Genomic DNA, 26,635 nt, shown 5'->3' with positions numbered 1-26,635 from the left:
TTGTTGAAAAATATGGTATATTCTATAAGACATATTCGAGTTTTTGACTTGAAAGAGCGCAAATTGTACATGAAAATGGAAATAAAAGCGAATACGCATCATACAGAACAGTTGTTCAGTGCCTGAGACCCACTGAAAACAAAGTCGCTCTCTGAAAAGTTCCCAACGCTAAATTAAATAAAAAGATGTTTCAAATTCGTATTCTAGATATTGGGTTTGTTCATTCGAATCTTGAATGTTTGCGAAATTTCGCTCGGGTTGAATAAAAATGTTATTTGAAGTTTTAGTAAAAATCTGCAATTAAACAATGGCGCGTGAACTTTTTGTGTGTTTCCCTCTAGCTGGAAACAAACTTATTACGAGGAGGAACATGCTTCCAGTGAATAAAAACGGAAAGAAACCTAGAGAGAAATGATTTTTCTTCCGCTGTACAATTTTATGACGATAGAATATTTGTGTAATGAGAAAAACTCGTAAATTTTCTGTCAACATACCTGCGAAGACAATTCAGTCGGTTCTACTTTAACTATTAATATCTTTTTACTGTGTACATCGAAAAATACACAGTTTATCTAACATGCAAGATTAATGACTGTTGAGCAATTTGGTATGCTATATGTGAATGTTTTTGATAGAATTATACTATAAATTATCATAAAAGTCTTCGAAGAAGCACATAATCATTTTACCGAGATCGCGTAATGGATTTTACAAGTTATTTTTAAGGGTGTCTTCGTCGAGGTCCGCGTTCGTCTGTTATAAATAAACGAGGCCTGGAATGGCGTTATTTTCAAATCGTTATTCGTAGTATAAACTTCGTAAAGGATAATATTTTGAATCATTCAAAATGGCAGACGCAACAGCAGCACCAGCAGTAGCACCAGCTAAATCACCAAAGAAAAAGGCAGCAGCCAAGCCAAAGAAGCCTTCCGCACATCCTAAATACAGCGAGATGATTGGAAAAGCCATCGCCGCTTTGAAAGAACGTGGAGGTTCCTCAAGGCAAGCAATTCTGAAGTACATCATGGCCAACTTCAACGTCGGAAAAGATGCCAAGTCAGTAAATGCTCATTTAAAACTAGCACTCAGAGCCGGAGTTAAGAACAACAGTTTGAAGCAGTCCAAGGGAACTGGAGCATCCGGCTCTTTCAGAATTGGAGAGGCTAAAGTGGTTAAAAAGAAGCCAGCAAAGGCAAAAAAAGCAGCCAAACCTAAGGCCGCCAAGCCTAAGAAGGCAAAGACCACACCCAAGAAAAAGAAGCCAGCAGCAAAGAAACCAGCTGGAGAGAAAAAGGCGGCCAAACCAAAAGCAAAAAAACCAGCAGCAAAGAAAGCAGCCAAGCCAAAGAAGCCAGCAGCCAAGTCACCAGCCAAAAAGAAGGCAGCCAAACCAAAAGCCAAGAAGACACCAAAGAAGAAGTAAACTGTTCCAGACTTCAGTCTGCAGAGGCTATTCAGCCACCAAAAGCCCTTTTAAGGGCTACCCAATTTATTCAAAAAGAATCTACAATTGTTGTACATTCATTAGTTATCAAACTAAATCTAGCTGAGCCCTACCCTTTTCTTTACTTTTCTCTGAACTTTGCACTGGTCTCTGAAATATTTTTTTTGGGTCAAATTATTTCCATTGTTTGTTTTATTTCACTCCTTATGACTATACTATTTCTAACACCTAAGTATGCAGCTGTTTTTTTGGATATTTTTAGTGTAGTTAGGCACCATTAAAGTTATATCAGTGTATTTTCACGCACTTGTTAGAACTGAATAAAACTTTTTCTAATCAGTTTTCGTTAGAATGACAATCTACGAAAATAGGAAGTCATGCTAGGGTTTTATTGTGCTCTTTTTTAATGGGGAAGGGGGTCAAAATCACACAGCTAACCTTCAACCGAAAAATCATTTTTGTCATTATATGAGTTTTTCCATTTCTCTCTTCTTCTTCGTGTTCAACTTGACTGACATTTTTAGTTGGACTTTTTCTACACGTATGCAAAGTCAAAGGTTGGCTCACTATTTCATATCAACTAGTCAACGGGGAGGTAACTCTAAAATTAAACTCAGTACTTTTTTTCAGTATCTAGACTTAACACAGATAATATGCACTTTAAATATAGTAGTGAAAGCCTCAATATTGTTACAAATTTTCAATACCTTGGTATTATATTTTCATGTAAGGTTAATTTTAGTGACACCAAAGCACATCTTGTACAGCAAGCAAGAAAGGCCATGTTTATAGTCTTAAGAAAGGCTAGGAAGTTGAATTTACCAATTGATATGCAATTAGAACTATTTGATACAATGGTTGTACCTATTTTGTTATATGGTGCAGAAGTTTGGGGTTTTGAAAATTGTAATATTATAGAAAACTTGCATATGCAATTTTGTAAAATAATTTTGAATGTTAAAAAAAGTACTGCTCATTGTATGATTTATGGAGAATTCTTATTAAAGCTAGAATGGTTGGTTTCTGGCAACGTATCATGTGTGGTAAAAGAGAAAAAAAAAATCATATACACTGTATTCTATATTGTATCAGCTTAGTAAAAGGGGTATCTACCACTCTAAATGGTTGTTAGAAATTAAAAATACTTTATATGAATGTGGATTTAATTTGATGTGGGTAAATCAAATAATTGCTAAATCTGATAATATTAGTAAGAATGTCAAGAAATGTTTAAGTAATAAATTTATGTTGAACTGGAGTAATAATGAGGGGGGCAAGGGGGGTCCCAATAACAGCAAAACAGAAAATTGATTTGGCTTATAACAGATAACAAGGAATTAAAATGGACAAAAACAGATAACAGTAAATTAAATTTTAAAATAAGTCCAGTCCTTGACAAATCCAGTATTTCTTATTACTGGTATACTTTTTTGTAATGTATTCCATTTTCTTTGAACATGGTTTTTATAATTTTGTATCTAGATAATGTATATGGTATATTCTTGTTCGTCCTTCGTCAACATCTCGGACATTAACTCAAACACTCTTTAACCAATTTACATAAAACTTTGAGGAATTGTTTATATCTATTGACGTGAGCTCCCTATTGTTTTATATGAGTTTTAGATTTTAAGTTTCTGAGTAATGGGGTTTTATTAAACAAAAATGGTGTTTTTTTTCAGTTTTCTGATAATATCTCAAAAATCCTTTCACAAGTTTGCCAGGAATTTTTGCGAATTGTTAATATCTATTGATATGAGCTCCCTTTTAATTTTTATAAATTTTAGATCTTACGTTTTCGAGTTAAGGGTTTTTTTTTAATCAAAAAGGGGGGATTTTCTAGTTTTCGGACATTCACATGTACACAAACACGTTTTTAGCAGTTCTCATGAAATTTTGTTGAATTGTGTATATCTGTGATTGTTATAAGCTCTTTTGATTTTTATAAATTTTCGATTTTATGTTATTCAGTTAAGGGGGTTATTCATTAAAAAATTGTATTTTCCAGTTTTCGGACAATAACTCAAAAATGTTTTAAGCAGTTCTCATGAAACTTTGATGTATTGTTTATATACATGATATATGTTGACTGATTTTGAAGTTATCGAATATTTCTAAAAGGTGACGGGCGTATCATGTGCTCATGGCGTAACTGTTTGTTTGTTATAGAACACTTTTTAACATTTATTTTTGTACAGTTAAACAGAAACTCACACATGCTTGTAATTTAAATAGTGTGTAATAAAATTAAGAATGGAAATGAGGAATATGTCTAAGAGACAAAAATGATATCTAGTAAAAATCAAGGGAAGTGTTGGTATCAAAGTAGGTCCAATTGACATAGTTCTTGTGTTTGTTGCTACTAAAAAAACTACCTAAAAGAGTTTATATATTAGATTCTGAGGTAAAAGTTGTATATAGGGTACAAAAATCAAAAGCACCGATTATAAGCATGCAATTTATCAAGTGCCTCGAACCAATTTTGACACTACAAACGTAATTTATTCCACTATTTTCAAAGGCCTTATTTAAACAATTTTTATCAGGTTTTTGATTGTATTAAGTCTACTAGTAAGTAAAATACATAGTTAAGTAGGGTAACAATGGCATGGAGACTCACTAAATCTTTGTTTGTAATGAGTTATGTGCAGCTTCGGAACCCAGTATATCGTGGGAACTTTCATTGTACAATGTATTTGGTTCTGCTTTGAAAAGAGCTTAGTCTACACATGTACAATATAATATAAAAGGTTAACTGGTTGTAAGGTTGTAAATCCTAGTCCTTCATTGAGATCCTTGTCAGATATTCCTGACCATATGTTTTTCTTTTTGTCCTATTAAAAATTGTTCTAATTTAATATATTCGTACAGGAAACAAGGATCATTATCCTTATACAAAAAAAAATTAAGATAATTCTAAATAAATGTTCCAAAAAAAATGGAATGTATTACAAAGGAAAATCATAAGATATACTGGAATTGTCCTGGACCTCACTTCTGTGATGGGTATATGTTAATTGAATCCTCTGAATACAGGACCAATATATTAGTAGTGGTAGACCCCAATATCCAATGATCTTCATTTTCGACCGAATTTTGGCTGTCAAAAAATGCTAACATTCCAATCTTCAATAACAGTTAACAGCAAATACATTATCACAATAACAGATAACAAAAAAAATCAAAGCCCAATAACAGCTAACAAAGAATAAGACAATAACAGCTAACAGAAAATAGATTTTCAGAATAACAGATAACAAAGAATTAAAATGCCCCATAACAGCATAACAGCTAAACCCCTTGCCCCCCCTCAATAATGTTATGAATTCTGCAAAATGTCTTAATTACAGAATATACAAGTCTGATTTTTGTTTTGAGAAATATTTAACTGTGTTACCATCTCATCTAAGAATGTATTTATGTAAATTCCGTTGCCTTAGTAATAAATTGCCCATTGAAACGGGGAGATTTTTTAATATTGATAGATCTGAAAGACATTGTAATCTTTGTAATGCTAATGAACTTGGTGATGAGTTCCATTACTTATTCAAATGTACCTTTTTCAACAATGTTAGAGCTAAATTTTTACCTTTAGATATATGTAAAAACCCAAATGTTTTAAAATTTAAAGAATTGATGAATACATCAGATTTATTCACACTTACTGGAATAGCAAAATTTTGTAAAAGTGTTATTATAACCTTTTAATACATGTGCTTAATCATGTTACTATATTTTGTACTTCCTGTCAAATATCTGTATTAATTATATATACTATTATTGCACCTTTGTTAACCATGTTCTAATGTAAATATGTAAATATGTTCATACTTTTATAGTTTGTTAAAAAATGTTGTACTAACATACCCCATGTGGGGGCTTTAGTGAAATAAAATGTCTTATGTCTTATGTCTTTAGTACTATATAAATAAACTGTTAAAATGTACACAAAAGATGTATAACGTATCGTCAAAATCAGATTAGTAGCAAATGAATGCAGTGACGTTTGTCTGTTATTTTTTTTTTTTTATTAATTATTTGTCAAAATTACTACAATAATATTGTGTATTAAAATTTAGAAGGAAACTCTAAAGTACGGAGGTTTTTGTTCAACATTTAACAGTTCTGCAATTGTTTTGTCATTTTATTACCTGCGATTTATTATGCAAATTTCACTATTCTCTACCTTTCGAATTTCACCTTTGTTTTACTCGTGTATACAATAAAAGCACCTACTTGTTTCTATGTTTCTTTCAAATGGTTGTCCTGTGATTTTTCTCTTCTTTTTTCTCTCTGTTATTTAGTGTGTGACGACTTGACTGTATCTTTGCTATGTCGTTTTAATCTGTCGACAGCACGCGAGGTGAATAAACCCGAAACAATACAGTGACGTCACATGTGACTACTGTGATGAACAAAAACAAGGATGGATGGACGGACAGTGGTACAAAAAGTTAGAAAAAGTTATTTCTCTGATAACAGGAATCGCGTGAATTGTAGGTTCACGGTATACAGTTGTCTAATTGCTTACATCCATTTCATTTGAACTATGATGGATAGTTGTCTCATTGGCAATCATACCACATCTCCTTCCTTATTTTCATATTGAAATGACAGCAACTTAACCACACACACAAACGTAGCCTACTAGTGTATACGTACATGGCCGGGAGACTGAGAAAATCTGTGCTGATTGGAAAATGATAAAAAAAATTAAAAAAAATCTTTAAGGTATGCTATGACTAAACTTAAAATATAAGGTAGATAGGGAGTAGGAAACACGCATATTAGATCTTGTACTAACATCCATTAAACGCTATGCTAATATGTCTTCAAAAGAGAACCCTTATTTATTACTTTATTTTAATTTATTTTTTCTTCATTTCAATCTTTGTTTTTGATTCTTTTTACATTAAATCTGCTTCTCACTGTTGCAAAAGTTAACAAATATTTGTTGTCCAAATACAATTCATTCAGTGAAAATGTATCCCCCCTTTTTTCTCCGGATTTTTTTTTGAAAAGGGGGGGGGGGCTGGTTAAATACGGTGGGAAAATGTTTTGCCCAAAGTCCAATGGTTCACACTGATGTGTTTTTGTGCTTCTGTCTCTTTTTAATAGTCCGTCTGAATGCTGCTTCACCCCGTTTACCGGTTCTGGTTTCCGACTTGCATAGCTTATAACTTATACATCCTATGATATAAAACTGATGATTGCCAATCAGACAGCTCTCCTGAAGAGACCAAAATGACACAGTTTAGGTCATCGCACTGCCTTCAACAATGTGCAAAGCCCATACCGCATAGGTCAAATAATAATGGCCTAGAATTGAACATGTGATACAATTCAAACGAGAAAAACAAACGGTCTAATTTAAATTAAAGAAAATGAACGAAAAAACAAATATGTAACACATAAACAAACAACAACCACTAAATTCTGTTTTCTTATTTTTTTGTTAACAGTATATCTAACGGGAAATGAATCTGATAGGCTTTTCAGTATAAAATTAATGAAATCTCGTACTCCCCGAGACTTCCGAAATTTATAGATTTGGTAGCGTCTGACTGAAAAATATCGGAACTGCTCAATAAATTAACCACATAACTCTAATCATAAATAAATACAATCAATATATTTGTTCCTGTGTGGTCTATGTCGCCGATGTGGCATTTTTAAAACAACATCAATCATTAGTATAGGCCGAGTTTGTAATGGGCCAATCAATAAAAAACAAAAAACCTGAACTAGAAGAGACAATGCCATAAATTACAGGCCTATTTCACTAACATGTATTCTTTGCAAAATAATGGAGCATATCATAGCTAGTCAAGTAATGGAACATCTTGAAAAAAACAATATTTTATATGAATTACAACATGGCTTCCGATCAAAACGTTCTTGTGAGACACAACTATTATCTTTCATTCAGGACCTTGCAAGAGACAACAATATTAACATACAAACTGATGTCGTTGTGATGGACTTTGCCAAAGCTTTTGACAAAGTCCCTCACAAAAGATTACTTTTACAAATTAAAATACTACGGCATAGAGAATAATACCTTGGAATGGATTGGTGACTTTTTAAACAACCGTACACAAACAGTCATGCTAGATGGAGAACAATCAGAAAAAAATGGGGTAACATCTGGGGTGCCACAAGGCACTGTCCTTGGCCCAATTTTATTCCTCATTTACATAAACGATTTCCCAGAATACTTACAACACAGCACCTTAAGATTATTTGCCGATGACAGCATCATCTATAGAAACATCAAAAACACACATGATGCTGCCAAACTACAACAGGATTTAAATTCAGCGGCACAATGGGAAAAAGACTGGTTAATGTCATTCCATCCAGACAAATGCTCCATACTTAGAATTACACAAAAAAAGAAACCAGTCAACCATGACTACATCCTACATGGCCAGTCACATTCTCCAAACTGAAACAGCTACAAAATTTAGGCATAACCATCCAATCTGATCTAAAATGGAATAAACACATCAATAATGTAACAGCTAATGCAAACAGACAACTGAATTTTCTCAAACGTAACCTTAAAGTTTCATCACAAAAAATCAAAGAAAGGGCATACATGTCTTTAGTTAGACCTAAGCTTGAGTACAGTTCTTGCGTCTGGGACCCTCACACAAAAAGTCAAATCAACCAAATTGAGATGGTCCAACGCAGAGCTGCTCGCTACACATGTAATAAATATCACAATACCAGCTCTGTCTCAAACATGCTTGATCACCTACAGTGGCCTACATTAGAACTGAGACGTATACAAACAAGACTAGTGGTATTCTATAAGATCATACACCAACACATAGCAATTTACCCTAAAGATCTTCTAGTTAAATCAGACAGTAGAACAAGAAATAAACATACAAACCACTTTAAACAAATTCAAACAAATAAAGATTCATACAAGTTTTCATTTTATCCACATACAATAATACAATGGAACCTACTTCCTACATCAGCAATCCTTTGTACAACAGTCGACGGCTTCAAAGAGCAGATTTCTATATCTGCTCTTTCACAAATATTCTAAAAAAATGCATAACATGTACATAGTTTTAACAAGAAATATACATAGGATAACAATCCACAAAAAAAAAATTTAAATCACTGTAATATTTTTACTTTAATTATTTATTCTAAGCACCAATGCAATGTAACGTAATATTACTGCAAATTTATTTCTTTTTTAATTGTAAATAAGCCACGCATGCAACGGCACGTAATAGTCAAAGTTGTGACTGAGTGCGGAAATATGAAGATAGAGATAGAGAATTCAGATAGGGCCGAGATTGTCAAGGGCCGAGTTATGGTAATTATTTGTATATACCCGGTTAACATATAAAGTACTTGATGAAATCCACAATAAATCACGAAGTTAGGATGTGATTGAGCCCTTGTATATAGCAACATCGATGTAACACCGTATGGAGGTGCGCCTGACAGAGGCGGAATCTACAGATTAAGTAACATGTAACGCCGGTAATCATCGGACATGCTTCCTTCCCCATACCAGGCGTTACCTTTCCAATATTTTGATTACAGATATCTTTTTCTTATTTTTGGTAAGCAGTCAATCACATCTGTGAAATACAAAGTCTAGAATGTTAGACAAACATCCACACACCCACACGCACTTATTAACACACAAACTAAATTACTATGGGATACAGTGGAAAACAAATGCATGGATACAGGCAAAGGCTATTATAATTTTATAAAAGAACCATATCTGACTTCAAAAGTTGTAGTCATGGCCTATGTATTAACACTTCACATAGTCATACTATCAATACTATTCCATAAATTGTACAACCAACCTGTACAAATGAACACACCAGCTGACTTAATAGATTCTCTTGGTAATATGCATAGCATATCATCAGTGTACTTTACAAACCACAGAACTATTACAGATAAATCACATCAAAGGTACATTAAACAATCAAACACATACTTATGTTTTCTAGTACTTGCATTATCTGGAGACACTGAAATAAACCCAGGCCCCAGAACACCTAGGTGGCCCTGCGGAACATGTGGAAAAGCGGTCACATGGAAACAAAAAGCACTCTGTTGCGATTCATGTGATGTTTGGTATCATGCAAACTGTCAAGGCATGTCATCTAATGTATATCAATGTATGGATTCATCAAATATATCTTGGGCATGCATACAATGTGGTATGCCAAACTTCTCCTCATCCATATTTGATCTTACCATACCTGAAACATCTAACTCATTCGCACCATTATCAGAACATTCAGTAGGAAGTCCTGGCTTACCTAAAGCAACATCGTCACCTATAAAACAAACTTATATCAAGAGAGCTCAAAAGAAAGAAACACCATTGAAAATATTAACAATAAACTTTCAGTCTATTAAAAATAAAAAGGCTGAACTTGATGAAATTATTTCATCTGTACAACCAGAAATAATATTGGGCACTGAAACCTGGCTCAGTAGCGATATCTTATCATCTGAATTCTTTCCAGCTAATGATTATACAGTTTATAGGAAAGATCGCCCTCCATCCAATAATAACCAAAGCTACGGTGGTGTCCTCATTGCCATATCAACACAATTACTATCCAATGAAATCAGAGAATTACAAACAGACTCTGAAAGTATATGGGCAGAAATAAACATGACAAATGCAAGAAAACTCATACTAGGCTGTTACTATAGACCACCTTCAGATAATGGCATATCACTTGAAAATCTTAACATCTCACTTAATCGCATCAATAATAATACAAAAACCACTGTGATGCTAGGTGGCGATTTCAACCTCGGCCACATTGACTGGGAAGTACCATGCATTATTCCAGGCAAACCAGAAATTAAATTGCACACACAACTTTTAGACATCATAAATGACCACTCTTTAGAGCAAATTGTAAATAAGCCTACTAGAGGTGACCGAATACTCGACCTCCTACTCACAAACACACCAAGTATAGTTAACAAGACAGAAACTATGCCCCCTATTGGGAATGCGGACCACGACATTGTCTATTCTGAATGTAATGTATCTTTAAAAAGAAACAAAAAACAACCTATCAAAGTTTTACAATATACCAAAGCCGACTGGAGCAAAATAAAAATAGATTTAGGAACACTCTTATGCAAAATTAAAGAACAATTTAAAGAATCCACCTCAAATATTCTATGGAATACGTTCACAGAAGCTCTAACACAATCAGTAGAAGCTAATATCCCTCACAAAATAGTTACAAACAAGAAAAAACTACCATGGGTAAACAACAAGCTTAAAATTGACATCAACAAAGCTAAACGACTTCATAAAAAGAGTAGAAAAAATGAACAACTGAAGAAAAAGTACAAGCATCTCAAAAAATCAATTCAAACAGATATGAGAAGATCCTACTGGAACTACATCGAGAACATGATATTTGATCTCCCAGTAAACGAACCAGACAATCCCATATTTAAAAGACAACCTAAAAACTTGTACAGCTATATTAAAAACATGAAAAATGACAGTTCAGGCATTGCAGCATTAAGAAAAGATGGCATTTTAACTGATAACACCGAAGAAAAGGCCAATTTGCTAAACAATCAATTTCAGAAGGCATTCTCAACAGAAACATCCAGCGAAACAATACCGGACATGGGAATTTCTAAACATCCTAAAATGAACACCATACAAATTTCAGAGAAAGGCATACAAAAACTACTAGGAAAGATTAACCCACACAAGGCCACAGGGCCAGATGGCATATATGGGCGTGTGCTTAAAGAACTAAGTACTGACATCGCACCCATAATAACATTAATATTTGAAAAATCCCTGAACACCGGAAAAATACCAACTGACTGGAAGCATGCCAACGTCTGCCCAGTATTTAAAAAGGGAGATAAACACAACCCTATCAACTACAGGCCTATATCCCTAACATGCATCCTATGTAAGATCATGGAGCATGTATTAGCAAGTAACATCATGGCACATCTAGAAAATAACAACATTCTATACGATCTACAACATGGGTTTCGCTCCTCAAGATCTTGCGAAACCCAGTTAGTGTCATTCATACAAGAACTGGCAAAATACAGCAATGATAACATCCAAACTGATGTAATTGTGATGGACTTTGCCAAAGCATTTGACAAAGTCCCTCACAAAAGACTACTTCATAAACTTAAACACTATGGTGTCGACAACCAAACACTGAACTGGATAGAAGACTTTCTCTCACTCCGCACACAAACGGTATTACTGGAAGGCACCAAATCTGAACAAATACATGTCACATCAGGGGTACCTCAAGGAACAGTACTTGGCCCCATCTTATTCCTGGTGTACATAAATGATCTGAATGATTACATAAAACATGGCACTCTTAGACTTTTTGCAGATGATAGCATCATATATAAAACCATCAAAAATGAAAATGACTCAGAAAAATTACAAGAAGACCTAACTGCAGCAGCAAAGTGGGAAGAGGACTGGCTCATGTCCTTCCATCCGGACAAGTGTTCAGTCCTCCAAGTAACAACAAAGAAAACACCTCTCCCATATGACTACATCTTACATGGGCACACTTTGCAACAAGAAACATCTACCAAATATCTTGGCTTAACCATACAAACTGATTTAAAATTTAACAAACACATAAATAACATCACAGCAAATGCAACTAAACAACTAAATTTTATCAAAAGAAACCTTAAAGTCAGCTCGCAGTCAGTTAAAGAAAAGGCCTATATCTCACTTGTGAGACCAAAGCTAGAGTATGGTAGCTGCATCTGGGACCCACATACAAAATCCCAAAAATCACAAATAGAAATGGTCCAAAGACGCGCAGCCAGATATATATGTAATCGATATCATAACACCAGCTCTGTGACAAACATGCTTAACCATCTTAACTGGCCAACACTTGAAATTAGAAGAATAAGAACAAGGCTTATATTTTTCTTCAAAATTATACACCACCAAGTAGCAATATACCCTACGAACTTGTTAATACCATCAGACAATCGAACAAGACAATACACTCATAGTCACTCATTCAGGCACATACAGGCAAAAAAAGACTCATATAAATTTTCATTCTATCCTAGGACAATCGTCCAATGGAACCTTTTACCAGTTACTGCTGTCCAATGCACCACAGTTGAAACATTCAGAGAACAGATTCCTATATCTGTTCTCAACCAATACTACACCATGTAATGTAACACCTTGTAAATAGTTTTATCTTATATGTACAGTGAAAACCAAAAACAAGTTATTATTTCTTTATTAAATTTTTGTTGTTGATGTAAATATAAAATTGTAAATTTTACCCACGCATGCACGGCACATAGTCATCAATATTATGATGGAGTGCGGAAACTAAAAGAAGAAGAAGAAGGCGTTAGAAAGAAACGATGTTCAAGCAACAACTGCAGAGCGAGACCCTTTTATACAGAAACATAGTTTTTATTCCGGTTTTCGGTCATAGGGCGGTTAAAAGAGGTGCTATATGTAGTAGGAACTTATAACAAAATTATGATTGTATAACTATAAATCTTCTGAATAGAGTAATATTACATAAACAACACATGATACAGAATTTACTCAAAATCGTTAAAATTCTGATCTTTGGGTCTAGGCAGAAACAAACTTTTCTATTACTTTGTCAATATTCACACTGAAATACCGATGAACATGATGAATATGCAGTAATGCTAGTAACTCCACGTTGTTGTTTATTGTTGATTGTACATTTGTTTTCAACATACCTATAGTCGCAGTCAGCTGAAATTCGTAGCGGTTATCGGTAAAAAATTTCTAAACTACCAACCGCTTTCACTGGAGATATAGTTTTTCTCATTCCATTCAAAAATCGCAAAAATAAAAACCACTACTGACCCACTGGGATTTTTGCCTGAAAGGATAACTGAACCTGTTTAGATATCAACCAGATATATATTCGTCCACTGGATAACATGTTGATCCACCAGTTAACTCTGAACTGCTGGTGAACTCTGAACTGCTGGATTACTCAATGGGCGGTTAATCTGAACCGCAGGTTAACTCAACGGGCTGTTAATCTGAAACTCGAACGCCGGTTTACTAAACCGCCGGTTACCATATCTATATAAATAGGGTGCAAACATTCTGCCTCTGATAAAGGTCCTTTTTGGACCGAAACCGGTCAGGCTGTAAAACATTACCAGGCGCTGTTAATTATGTGTATTGGTATACATGTATATATATATATATACTATATTTTTATGCTTTTACCTTTTTTCTCACTGATACACATAGTTAATATGGCTTCTACTAACGAAAGCTCCATTTGGAGTTATTGTGTTTAGAGACTAGTTATGACAGTACACTTTTCCTATATTGCCAAAAGAAAGATAATTAATTTATACCCAATAACCATTTTGGCAGGCATTTTAGTTATGATTTTTCACACACAGCGATTAAAAAGTAAACCAAAGGTACTAAAAATAGGAGACAACAAAAGTTACACAGCTAAACACAAAATATAAAAACATATTCTAAAGCTTTTATATAACATGTATAACTTGTGATAGTACATGTAGGCAAACTTTGCATGGGTTGTCATTGAAACACTATTACTGAAAAGACGACAAAAGTTACACAGCTAAACACAAAATATACATGATATTAAAACATATATATATATTCTAAAACTTTTATATAACTTGTGAAAATAAGTAGGCAACCCTTTTTGTTGATTGGTTGTTGAATGTGCATTTCACTTAAAATCTCCTTGTAGATACTGTTATAGTATTAAGAATCCTATCCCACAAAACATAGAGAATACAGAATAAAACAGTGCTAAAAATAGAGAATACAGAATAAAACAGTGCTAAAAATAGAGAATACAGAATAAAACTGCTAAAAATAGAGAATACAGATTAAAACTGCTAAAAATAGAGAATACAGAATAAAACTGCAAAAAATAGAGAATACAGAATGAAGCAGTGCTAAAATAGAGAATACAGAATAAAACAGTGCTAAAAATAGAGAATACAGAATAAAATAGTGCTAAAATAGAGAATACAGAATAAAACAGTGCTAAAATAGAGAATAAAACAGTGCTAAAAATAGAGAATACAAAATAAAACAGTGCAAAATATAAACTACAGAATAAAACTGCTAAAAATAGAAGATACAGAATAAAACAGTGCTAAAATAGAAAATACAGAATAAAACAATGCTAAAAATAGAGAATACAGAAGAAAATAGTGCTAAAATAGAGAATACAGAATAAAACAGTGCAAAAATAGAGAATACAGAATAAAACAGTGCTAAAATAGAGAATACAGAATAAAACAGTGCTAAAATAGAGAATACAGAATAAAACAGTGCTAAAATGTATCAAAAAATAATAAATGGATAAGGAAAACATATTCCATCTGATGAGTTAAGCCTTTTTCAACTGATTTTTATAGTTTGTTCTTATGTTGTACTGTTATACCACTGTCCCAGGTTAGGGGAGGGTTGGGATCCCGCTAACATGTTGAACTGGCCTCATTATCTATGTACATGAATGTGCCTGTCCCAAGTCAGGAGCCTGTAATTCAGTGGTTGTCGTTTGTTTAAGTGTAACATATATTTGTTTTTCGTTCATTTTTTTATATAAATAGGGCCGTTAGTTTTCTCGTTTGAAGTTTTACATTGTCTTATCGCCTGTTATAACTGACTATGCGGTATGGGCTTTGCTCATTGTTGAAGGCCGTACGCTGACCTATAGTTGTTAATGTTTGTTTCATTTTGGTCTTTTGTGGATAGTTGTCTCATTGGCAATCATACCACATCTTCTTTTTTATATAGATAACTTATCATGATTAAAAGTATGCTAAGTAATGATGAAAATTTAATTTTATTTTCAGCTGAGACAATAATAATAAGATGCCAGATTCACTTCAGAAATGTTGGGATGGATTAAAGAAAAAGGTATCAAGTATAGAATTATGGTTGATATAAAAATAATTAAAATTGTCCAAATTACGTTCTTTGTCTGGCCTGCTACAAAAGTCTCAGAATGCGAGACATAGGGATTGCTTTTCCAACAACTGTGTAAAATATTATCAAAGTTTTGAGATTAGGACAGTTTCTCAGAAACTGTTTATGGTAGGCCACTGATATTTGGTCTATGGTTTTATATGGTAGGTATACATGTCAAACACCTTTCACCAGACATTAACATCATTTCTTGGTTCACTGAACAGATGAACTTTTTGAGACAAATTCTGTTTCTCAGTAACATGTAGTAAGTTACTTAACGTGACTTTTTTTTGCATTAAGATACTATAAGCAGTAAAGGATCTATAATATGTGTTGCGAATTATTTAAAAAGGCAAGAAATTGTATTTGTTTTGAATATTAATTATTTAAAATTTTTAGGTTTTTATCTAACGTTGTCAAAGGTTTGAACTTTTTGCCATTTTAGATAGATATGTTTATAATATTATTTTGGACTTGTATTATGTTTGACTTTGGGTTAACATAATACGTTCATCCTATTTTGACTATTAATATTACAAATTAAATCTTAATAAAGGAAACTTATACAACTTATATGTCCTTCCAAATACTGATTCAATTCCTAACATCACTGAAGAGACATTTATTGTCTAAATCCAGATATGGTGTAACAATTTGTACACCTCATGTTTGTGGTATATACCATCTTTTCGGCAGATTAATAACAAGTGAAACTGCTAGCTACTGCTCACTGATGATACCCCCGCTGCAAGTAGATAACATAAATAGTGTAAAATATGCAAGTGTTCGGTAAACAGGAAGTTGTCGAGTGATGAATCTGAAAACGCATCTCACAGTATAGCTGACTTATATAAATCCTGAAACCAAATTTCAAAAATCCTTGTATTGTAGTTCCTGAGAAAAATGTGACAAAAATTTTCAACTTAGCTATCATGTGTAAAATCATACAATTGTTCGGTAAGCAGGAAGTTGTCAAGTGATCAATCTGAAAACGCATCACACGGTATACCTGACTTAGATAAACCCTGAAACCAAATTTCAGAAATCCTTGTATTGTAGTTCCTGAGAAAAATATTCATGGGACGGACAGACTGACTGACGGACTGACGGAAGGACAGACAGAGGTAAAACAGTATACCCTCCCTATAAGTATAAGCGGGGGTATAATTAAGATCCATTTTGTAACATTAGGTGTCCTATTTATTTGTCAATCGCCAAGGCTGTCAGCAGTGTGTTGTTCAACATGCTACACCATTAACATTCTGTTTTCCAGGTGTTGGAGTTTGATCAGAAATACCCAACAGCCCATGTGATTTGTCTTGCCTGGATAGATAACAGTATCGTTTGTGAAGGTAATAAGTTAATACTGTGTGAGTTGTGAAGGTAAAGGGGGTCATTACAGTTTGACATCATCTCTAGCTATAGACAAAGGGATCATTACAGTTTGACATCATCTCTAGCTATAGACAAAGGGATCATTACAGTTTGACATCATCTCTAGCTATAGACAAAGGGATCATTACAGTTTGACATCATCTCTATCAAAATGCAGTTTTTATACGCCCGTCTTTTAGACGGGACGTATTATGGTATACCGTTGTTCGTCTGTCCGTCCGTCCACACTTCGGTCAATAACTCAAAAACACTTTCACCAATTTCCATGAAACTTAAGTGAATTGTTTATATCTATTGACGTAAGCTCCCTTTCTTTTTTTTTAATTTCAGATTTTAAGTTTTGGATTTATGGGGCTTTATTCATAAAAAAGGGGGGATTTTCAACACTTCGGACAATAACTCAAAAAGGCTTTCACCAATGTCCATGAAACTTTGGTGAATTGTTTATATCTATTGATGTAAGCTCTCTTTCTTTTGTTTTTAATTTCAGACTTTAAGTTTTGGATTTATGGGGCTTTATTCATAAAAAAGGGGGGATTTTCAACACTTCGGACAATAACTTAAAAAGGCTTTCACCAATGTCCATGAAACTTTGGTGAATTGTTTATATTTATTAATGTAAGCTCCCTTTCAATTTTTATAAATTTCGGATTTAAAGTTTTGGATTTATGGGGCTTTATTCATAAAAAAATTGGGATTTTTAACACCTCGGACAATAACTCAAAAAGGCTTTCACCAATGTCCATGAAACTTTGGTGAATTGTTTATATCTATTGATGTAAGCTCCCTTTCAATTTTTATAAATTTCAGATTTAACATTTCCGTGTTATGAATTTTGATGCTTAAAAAAGGGGGATTTTCCAATTATGCAACTTTGATGAATTGTTTATATCTATTGACCCTAATAGTGCCAATTTTTTTGTGCATTTTTATTTATTATTTGGGGGGGGGGGGTATTTGACAGGGCTCACACTATTTCTAGTTGATCATATAAATTCATTTAAAGCATAAAAGACAAGTTAAAAGAGCAACGGGCGTATCATGCGCTAAAGCGCAGCCCTTTATTGGTCAATAACTCAAAAAATGAAGCATTTAAACCAAATCTGACGGGGTTGACATGTTTATCAGGTCAAGATCTATCTGCCCTGAAATTTTCAGATGGATTGGACAACATGTTGTTTGGTTGCTGCCCCCAATTGGTAATTTTAAGGAAATTTTTTCGTTTTTTATAAGCTCACCTGGCCTGAAGAGCCAAGTGAGCTTTTCTCATCACTTGTCGTCCGTCGTCGTCGTCCGTCGTCGTCGTCGTTAACATTTTACATTTTGAACTTCTTCTAGAGAACCACTGAATGGAATGAAACCAAACATGGCATGAATGTTCCTTATGAGGTGCTGACTAAGTGTTGTTACTTTGTAGCCGATCCATTACCCAAGATGGCCGCCAGCGGGGGACTTAGTTTAACATAGGACCCTATGGGAAATGCATACAAATGACTTCTTTTAGAGAACCACTGAATGGAATGAAACCAAACATGGCATGAATGTTCCTCATGAGATGCTGATCAAGTGTTGTTACTTTGTAGCCGATCCATCATCCAAGATGGCCGCCAGCGTGGGACTTAGTTTAACATAGGACCCTATGGGAAATGCATAAAAATGACTTCTTTTAGAGAACCACTGAATGGAATGAAACCAAACATAGCATTAATGTTCCTTATGAGGTGCTGACTAAGTGTTGTTACTTTATAGCCGATCCATCATCCAAGATGGCCACCAGCAGTGGACTTAAGTTTAACATAGGACCCTAAGGGAAATGCATACAAATGACTTCTTTTAGTAAACCACTGAATGGAATGAAACCAAACATGTGATGAATGTTCCTTATGAGGTGCTGACCAAGTGTTGTTACTTTGTAGCCGATCCATCATTTAAGATGGACGCCAGCAGGGGACTTAGTTTAACATAGGACCCTTTGGGAAATACATACAAATGTCTTCTTTTAGAGAACCACTGAATGGAATGAAACCAAACATAGCATGAATGTTTCTTATCTGGTGCTGACCAAGTGTTGTTACTTTGTAGCCAAATTTTATCTTTTTTTATATGAATTCAAAAACCCAAATAGAGTCAGGTGAGCGATACAGGCTCTTGAGAGCCTCTAGTTAATATCTTGATTATTGTTATAGACAGAGGTAAACTGTTAACAGCAACAATGTACAGCAAAGTAAGACCTAAAAAAGACAACATGACCAAAATGGTAAATTTGACCACCTAAGGAGTTATTGTCCATTATAGTCAATTTTTAACAATTTTCATAAAAATGTAAATTTTTACTAAGGTTTTCCACTGAAACTTACTTGGCCAAGTTCATTATAGATAGAGATAATTGTAAGCAGCAAGAATGTTCAGTAAAGTAAGATGTACAAACACATCACCATTACCAAAACACAATTTTGTCATGAATTCATCTGCTTCCTTTGTTTAATATTCACATAGACCAAGGTGAGCGACACAGCCTCTTTAGAGCCTCTAGTTTGATTATTCTTTAATATTTGTCTAAACAGCAATTTCAATCAAGTTTAATTTTAAGTTTGCTTCATACATTGTAGGTACTGATAAAATTAAAAAGACGTCACTAGAACCAATAAAGGAGAAATACAAAAACCGTCTAGCAGTGTGTACCTCTGCACCTGTTACACCTCGTCATGAGAACCGTCTAGCAGTGTGTACCTCTGCATCTGTAACACCTCGTCATGAGAACCGTCTAGCAGTGTGTACCTCTGCATCTGTAACACCTCGTCATGAGAACCCTCTAGCAGTGTGTACCTCTGCATCTGTAACACCTCGTCATGAGAACCGTCTAGCAGTGTGTACCTCTGCATCTGTAACACCTCGTCATGAGAACCCTCTAGCAGTGTGTACCTCTGCATCCGTAACACCTCGTCACGAGAACCGTGTAGCAGTGTGTACCTCTCCACCTTTGGCACATCCTGATGCTCAAGGTAAGGCCAAACAACATCAATGTGTATTATAATTTTCCAACAATTCTAATTATACCCCATGCATTACAGTTGTGAAGGGTATACCATTTATCAACCGTCCAAATTTAATAAGACTTATCATAACTATTGATGGAATTGGTAATTAGAAAAAGGAGAGTAAGGGAGACAACTCTTTAAGTCAATTATACGTTTGTAAAAGTCAAGTTTCATCAATGTATTTTAAGCATTTACCTGAAACGGATTGGAAATAGTCTATGTAACCTTGAAGCTTAGAATACATTTCTGAAAATGGTTGACACAAATGTACTGATGATTTTAAGAGTTATTTCCCTTAACCAAGGTCTACCTCCTTAAGAAAGTTATTAGAATTTCAAAAACTTTTCCACTGAGTGAATATTTGTGGACCTGCCCCTCTGTTGACGGAATGTAAGATCGCTATGTTTTGATAAAAGTCTAAGGCTCGAAAAAAAGTAAGATGTGGTTTGATTGCCATGGAGACAACTCAATAAATCTCTCATTGCTCCTGTTTTCTAACATACAAAAGTTGGAGATCATAAGGCTGTTTCAAATATTAACGCATGGTGAGAGAGTGTTTTTTTTCCATAGAATTTGTAAGAATTGTATGTACAATAACAAATTTTATTTAAAGCTTGGTGGAGTCTAGAAACAATGCTTCTCTTCTCCACTTGCATTTAATTCTGAAACACACCTATTGAAACAATTTGACATTGTAATTTTGTTTTGCTGCAAAATGAAATACCAGCTTTGGCAATGTTTAACCTTTATTGAAAGGTTGCCGCAATCTCATTGGTCAAGTGGAGCAAACCTACAGGGTCAATTAAAAAAAAGACAAAATGAAGTTAAAGTTTGATATTGATGTTTTGTCTTGCTTGACGGAGTCATAAAATGAGACCCAGGTATGCTATTTCCTACTTTGGCGACGGCAGCGTCAAAAATGTATTCGTTAATGATTAGGTCTAGTTTATGGTGAACTACTAGTGATAAGTCAAAGATATTTGGTATGCAGTTGTATAAGTATTGGCATATCTCATTACCATGGAGATTATTTGACCCCACCCCCTCAGTTATGGTATATTGACTTTGAAACTTTTGGTTAGTTTTCATGTATTAGATTGTGATTAGATCAGTTGATGGGGAACCAGTAGTGGTAGGTCAATGATACTTTGTATGCAGTTGTATTAACATTAGCACCTCTCATTACCATGAAATTTTTGTACCCTCCCCCTCAGTTATGGTTTAGTGACTTTGAAATTTAGCTAAGATTACTTGTATTAATTTTTGGTAAGGTTTGTTTCAAGAGATATGCAGTATTTTCATGGAGATTGTTTAGCCATGTACTTCCAGTCATAAAATTGAGAATGGAAATGGGGAATGTGTCAAAGAGACAACAACCCGACCAAATAAAAAACAACAGCAGAAGGTCACCAACAGGTCTTCAATGTAGCGAGAAATTCCCGCACCTGGAGGCGTCCTTCAGCTGGCCCCTAAACAAATATATACTAGTTCAGTGATAATGAACGCCATACTAATTTCCAAATTGTACACAAGAAACTAAAATTAAAATAATACAAGACTAACAAAGGCCAGAGGCTCCTGACTTGGGACAGGCGCAAAAATGCGGCGGGTTTAACATGTTTGCGAGATCTCAACCCTCCCCCTATACCTCTAACCAATGTAGAAAAGTAAACGCATAACAATACGCACATTAAAATTCAGTTCAAGAGAAGTCTGAGTCTGATGTCAGAAGATGTAACCAAAGAAAATAAACAAAATGACAATAATACATAAATAACAACAGACTACTAGCAGTTAACTGACATGCCAGCTCCAGACTTCAATTAAACTGACTGAAAGATTATGATTTCATCATATGAACATCAGGCACAATCCTTTCCGTTAGGGGTTTAGTATCATACCATCATAACATATATGAGAAGAACATAACTCGTGTAATTGCCAACAACTGGATTTAGAATGAATAATTAGTTCCGATGCAAAGACCTTATCAGTGACTCAATATTAACGCCAAAATATGCAATCTTTAGTTCATTGACTTTGAATATTTGCTAAACTTACATATTTAAGTGTTGCTATTTTTTATTTCAACATTTGCATTATCCAAATTATAAAAAAGCGAGACATATCTCTGTAATAAGAGTTTATTATGTTTGCTGTTATGGTCATTAATTAATTTTTCGTTTCTATTTAAGTACCATAGGTAAAGATGTAGCTTCATGCAATGTACCTGTTCTGCAGGTGATGCTATGGTCATTAATTATATGTTCTTTTCTATTAAGGTACCAAAGGTAAAGATGTAGGTTCATGCAATGTACCTGTTCTGCAGGTGATGCTAAGGTCATTAATTATATGTTCTTTTCTATTAAGGTACCAAAGGTAAAGATGCAGCTTCATCCAATCTACCTGTTCTGCAGTTGACGCTACAGGTTGTAAATTCTCCAGCTACGAATACTAATGACAAACAGACCAATGATAAAAGTAACACCCCTGCTGTGGCACAGTTTAGTGTATCTGCTCTGAATACTTCAACATTATTTTCCAAGGAGAAGCCTGATGATCCAAAAATCATTTCTTCGCCACCAAGTCCATTGGGTGTAAATAAATCACCGATGCCATGCATAATGCAGTTAAAACATCTAGCTGCTAATACTTCAACAATAAAAACAAGAGGCAGAACAAAAAAGGAGAAATATAATCAAAAGAAACATTGTGTTCCGATGGTGACACGGTCATGTAAATCTAATGGAAAATGTTCAACTGTCAAACCTACAGTAGGTAATGTCAAGGATAAAAACGACACAGAGACTTATGGACAAATGAAAAATTCACCTACTTTGTCAACTATATCAGATGGGGAGTGTTCATCCACCAGAGATCCAGGAATTGGTACCAAGGAGAAATATACTCCGACAAAACCAATTGCAGTTATAACCCAGTCAAGTCCATCTTGTTCAAATAACTCAGATCCTGATATTATCATACCTCTTGAGTCTATTAAAACTGAAAGCATTTTGGAAACCAGTCTTTCCGACGAATACAATTCAGCTGTTGAAAGTGAAGAGTTGTCCAGTAAGTAGTCTCAACTATTTCTATAAATATGCATACACAGTTTTAAAATTATATGTCTAATATGTTTAGTGAAAAGCTACAGCATGTTTGCAGGTAACAACTTACAAGACACTGGTGGTGCGTTAAAAAGCATTCATATTTATCGTTCCATTGCGTTTGATAGAAAAAATTGACATTGTGGCAAATAGATCAATATTTTTATAGAAAACCCACAGTCTGTCATGCTCTCCAACTTCGTTCTCTACTTTGGACTTTTTAACACTTTTTTATTTGAGCGTCACTGATGTCAGAGTCTTTTGTAGACGAAACGTGCGTTTGGTGTAAATATAAAATTTCAATCCTGGTTTCAGTGATGAGTTTATTTACAACCACTGGGTCGAAAACACTGCTGGTGGAATTTTAATACCCTGAGTGTTTCACCAGCCCAATAGTCAGCACTCCTGTGTTGACTGGAGTTATCATTGATATGTTCATAAATATAAACATGATAAATTAACTGTTAACAAAACTTTGAATTTTTGTAATACTAAGGCTTTTCTACCTCAGGAATAGATTACCTTGCTGTTTTAGGCAAAACTGAATTTTTGGTCCTCAATGCTCTTCAACTTCGTACTTTATTTGGCCTTTTTATCATTTTTTTTATTTATTTGAGCGTCACTGATGTCTTTTGAAGACAATACACAGGTCTGTTGTTGATGTAAAATTTCAATCCTGGTATGTATGATGAGTTTATTCATCTTTAATACAGCTTAAATTACAAACATAGGTTACTTGCTTGTTTTCTATAATGTGATTGCGTTTATTGTTTACAAAAAGTCCTGAATAACCTTGAAACTAAAAGGTTAACAATGCTTGCATGGGTGCTACCACTGCACACAATAATCCTCTAACTATCAGGCAACGATTTGCCATATATACAAGGGGAAAGACTATAGATTTTCTATAAAATTTCCATATGTTTAGTATTGCATCAACACACGAGGACATAACCCTAAAGAACAGTTACAGCTAGTGATGCATCCAATACTGTCTTTAACATTAACATTTAACATTAAAATAAATAATTGATTTAAATATGTTAGTTAACATTCACCATACTAAAAGGATCGAGGTTTTTGTTTATAGATAAATGTTAACTTAAAAATAAAAAAAAGCAGATGCTTTGCGGCAGAAAAAAAGTTCTTCTCAATGGGGAAAAACATGCTTACTCCTCAATCGTAGTTGAATGGTCATTCCACAATTAATGATGAACAAGATACATGTGTTTCCATCACTCCCTTTTCCCCCTAAAACATGATAAACTTATTTAAATGATTGCATTGTTTTACTAGGTTTTGATGAAAATAGAGAAGAAAATGTAAAGAAAAAGAAACAATCCTTAAGGTGTGATTATGGTGGATGTGGAAAAGTGTTTACCTTGAATAAATACTTAAAAAGACACTTATTAATACATTGTGGAAACAAGCCCTTCGTGTGTGACATGTGTAATAAAAGTTTCACAGTCAAGAGATATCTCAAAAGGCACATGTTAACACACACAGATGATAAGAGTTACAAGTGTGAAGTGTGTGATAAAAGGTTTAGTAACAAGGACAGTTTAAGACCTCACATGAAGATGCATACTGGTGATAGAGATCACATATGTTATGTATGTGGTCAAGGGTTTTATCAGAAACGATATATGTTGAAACACTTTAATCGTACACATACTGGAAATACAACTCAGTGTGACGTGTGTTGTCTGTGGATTAGGAATGATAGAGTTCAGAAACACACAGAATATCACCTATGTAAAAATCAGTCCCCTGGGAAACTCAACCTTTCTAGATCTGCATTTGGAAGACCTGTCAACTCGAGTTCTTCTAAAGGAGAACAATCTCCTGGGAAACTCAATCTTTCTGGATCTGCACTTGGAAGACTTGTCAACTCGAGAAATCCAGAAGGAAAGAAATCTGCATCTTCTACAAACATTGGGATCAAGAAGAAGTATTATCAGAATAAATCGGCGTCGAATCCATCTAGTGCGAAAAGTATTTCTTCATTGTCAACAGGCAGTATAACTGTTGAGAACTTTGATCAAAGTAGTATCAATCTAGATGTCAATGTCACTCGACCAATCGATTCAGGTGTTGCTATTTCAGACATTCCTTTTACCACAGACCAGGCTCATCCCTTTAAAATTACTACAACGAAAACCTCAAACACAGTTTCAAAAAATGTCAACTTTGAGGATGATTTAAAGTCGCAGGAGGCAGTGGAGAACTTTGAGGATTCTTCTATGATGGATGTCAACAAATCTGATACTGAAATAGATTTAGAGTTTCAGGAGGCAGTGGAGAACTTGGAGGATTCTTCTATGATGGATGTCAACAAATCTGAGACTGAAATGGATTCAGAGTCGAAAGAGGCAGTTGAGGTATTAGAAAGTCTTTTTGGAGTTTCACACACAGATATTTCAGATTCAGACGTTAACGACTTAGATGCTGCATCTGGTGAGAATAGTTCAGCTCCTGAAACAGGAAAATCTGTGGCGTCCATTAAGATAGAACCAGTGTTAGAAACCAGTTATTCAGACGAAGAACATCCAGTCTCATGCAGAAAAGATGAAGATTGGTCAAGTAAGTTATTTTGTTTAAACATGTCTTGATTAAAAATGTCATGAAAGAACCAGACACAAGTTGGTTCCTTTTTCCTTTTTCCTTTTTCGATATTCAAATTTTGAAAAATATTACAAGTCCAAACTAAATTTTTTTTTGCTTCTAATTTTTTTTTCCTCCAAATTTTTTTTTCCTCAAAATTTTTTTTCCTCAAAATTTTTTTTTCCTCAAAATTTTTTTCCTCAAATTTTTTTTTTTCTCAAATTTTTTTTTTCCTCAAATTTTTTTTTCCTCAAATTTTTTTTCCTCAAAATTTTTTTTTCTCAAATTTTTTTCCTCAAAATTTTTTTTCCTCAAATTTTTTTTCTCAAATTTTTTTTTTCCTCATTTTTTTTTGTTTCTTTATTCAATTTCTTTTTCCTTATTCGATTTTTATTTCCTTTTTCATATTCATTTCCTTTTTCGGTTTCTATTCCCTGAATCGGATTCTATTTCCTTATTCGGTTTCGATTTCCTTATTCGGTTTCTAGTTCCTTATTCGATTTTCATTTCCTTATTCGGTTTCTTTTTCCTTTTTCAATATTCATTTCCTTTTTCGGTTTCTATTTCCTTATTCGGTTTCTATTTCCTTATTGGATTTTCATTTCCTTATTCGATTTCCATTTCCTTATTCGATTTCCATTTCCTTATTCGGTTTCTTTTTCCTTTTTCAATATTCATTTCCTTTTTCGGTTTCTATTTCCTTATTCGGTTTCTATTTCCTTATTGGATTTTCATTTCCTTATTCGATTTCCATTTCCTTATTCAAATTTCATTTCCTTATTCGGTTTCTTTTTCCTTTTTCAATATTCATTTCCTTTTTCGGTTTCTTTTTCCTAATTCGGTTTCTGTTTCCTTATTTGATTTCTTTTTCCTTATTCAATTTTCATTTCCTTATTTGGTTTCTATTTCCTTATTGGATTTTCATTTCCTTATTCAATTTCCATTTCCTTATACGGTTTCTTTTTCCTTTTTCAATATTCATTTCCTTTTTCGGTTTTTATTTCCTTATTCAGTTTCT

The 26,635-nt window shown here is 34.0% G+C and overlaps 2 protein-coding genes across 2 annotated transcripts in view; both read left to right on the top strand.

Annotated features, from left to right (window-relative positions):
• The first annotated feature begins 826 nt into the window (after window positions 1–826).
• On the top strand, window positions 827–1,950 carry LOC134690579 (histone H1-delta-like). Its single transcript, XM_063550537.1, has one exon. It carries the CDS (start codon window positions 848–850, stop codon window positions 1,421–1,423), a length of 576 nt encoding a protein of 191 aa, XP_063406607.1. The 5' UTR covers window positions 827–847; the 3' UTR covers window positions 1,424–1,950.
• Window positions 1,951–8,840: 6,890 nt separating this feature from the next.
• LOC134691532 (zinc finger protein 236-like) overlaps window positions 8,841–26,635 on the top strand; it is a 42,165-nt gene continuing 24,370 nt past the window's right edge. Inside the window, exons 1-6 of the mRNA XM_063552099.1 lie at window positions 8,841–9,039; window positions 15,359–15,422; window positions 16,747–16,825; window positions 19,478–19,870; window positions 22,277–22,978; window positions 24,310–25,596. Of these exons, the coding sequence (XP_063408169.1) occupies window positions 15,378–15,422; window positions 16,747–16,825; window positions 19,478–19,870; window positions 22,277–22,978; window positions 24,310–25,596 (2,506 nt within the window). The 5' untranslated portion in view covers window positions 8,841–9,039; window positions 15,359–15,377. The remainder of the gene's footprint in view (window positions 9,040–15,358; window positions 15,423–16,746; window positions 16,826–19,477; window positions 19,871–22,276; window positions 22,979–24,309; window positions 25,597–26,635) is intronic.

This window comes from Mytilus trossulus, chromosome 11, assembly GCF_036588685.1.
Source record: "Mytilus trossulus isolate FHL-02 chromosome 11, PNRI_Mtr1.1.1.hap1, whole genome shotgun sequence".
In the NCBI taxonomy this organism is placed as follows: domain Eukaryota; kingdom Metazoa; phylum Mollusca; class Bivalvia; order Mytilida; family Mytilidae; genus Mytilus; species Mytilus trossulus.
This window is presented reverse-complemented; position numbering and strand designations above follow the sequence as displayed.

Coding starts and splice junctions, on each gene's coding strand:
- LOC134690579 (XM_063550537.1), top strand. CDS start 848: ATGGCAGACGCAACAGCAGCACCAGCAGTAGCACCAGCTAAATCACCA.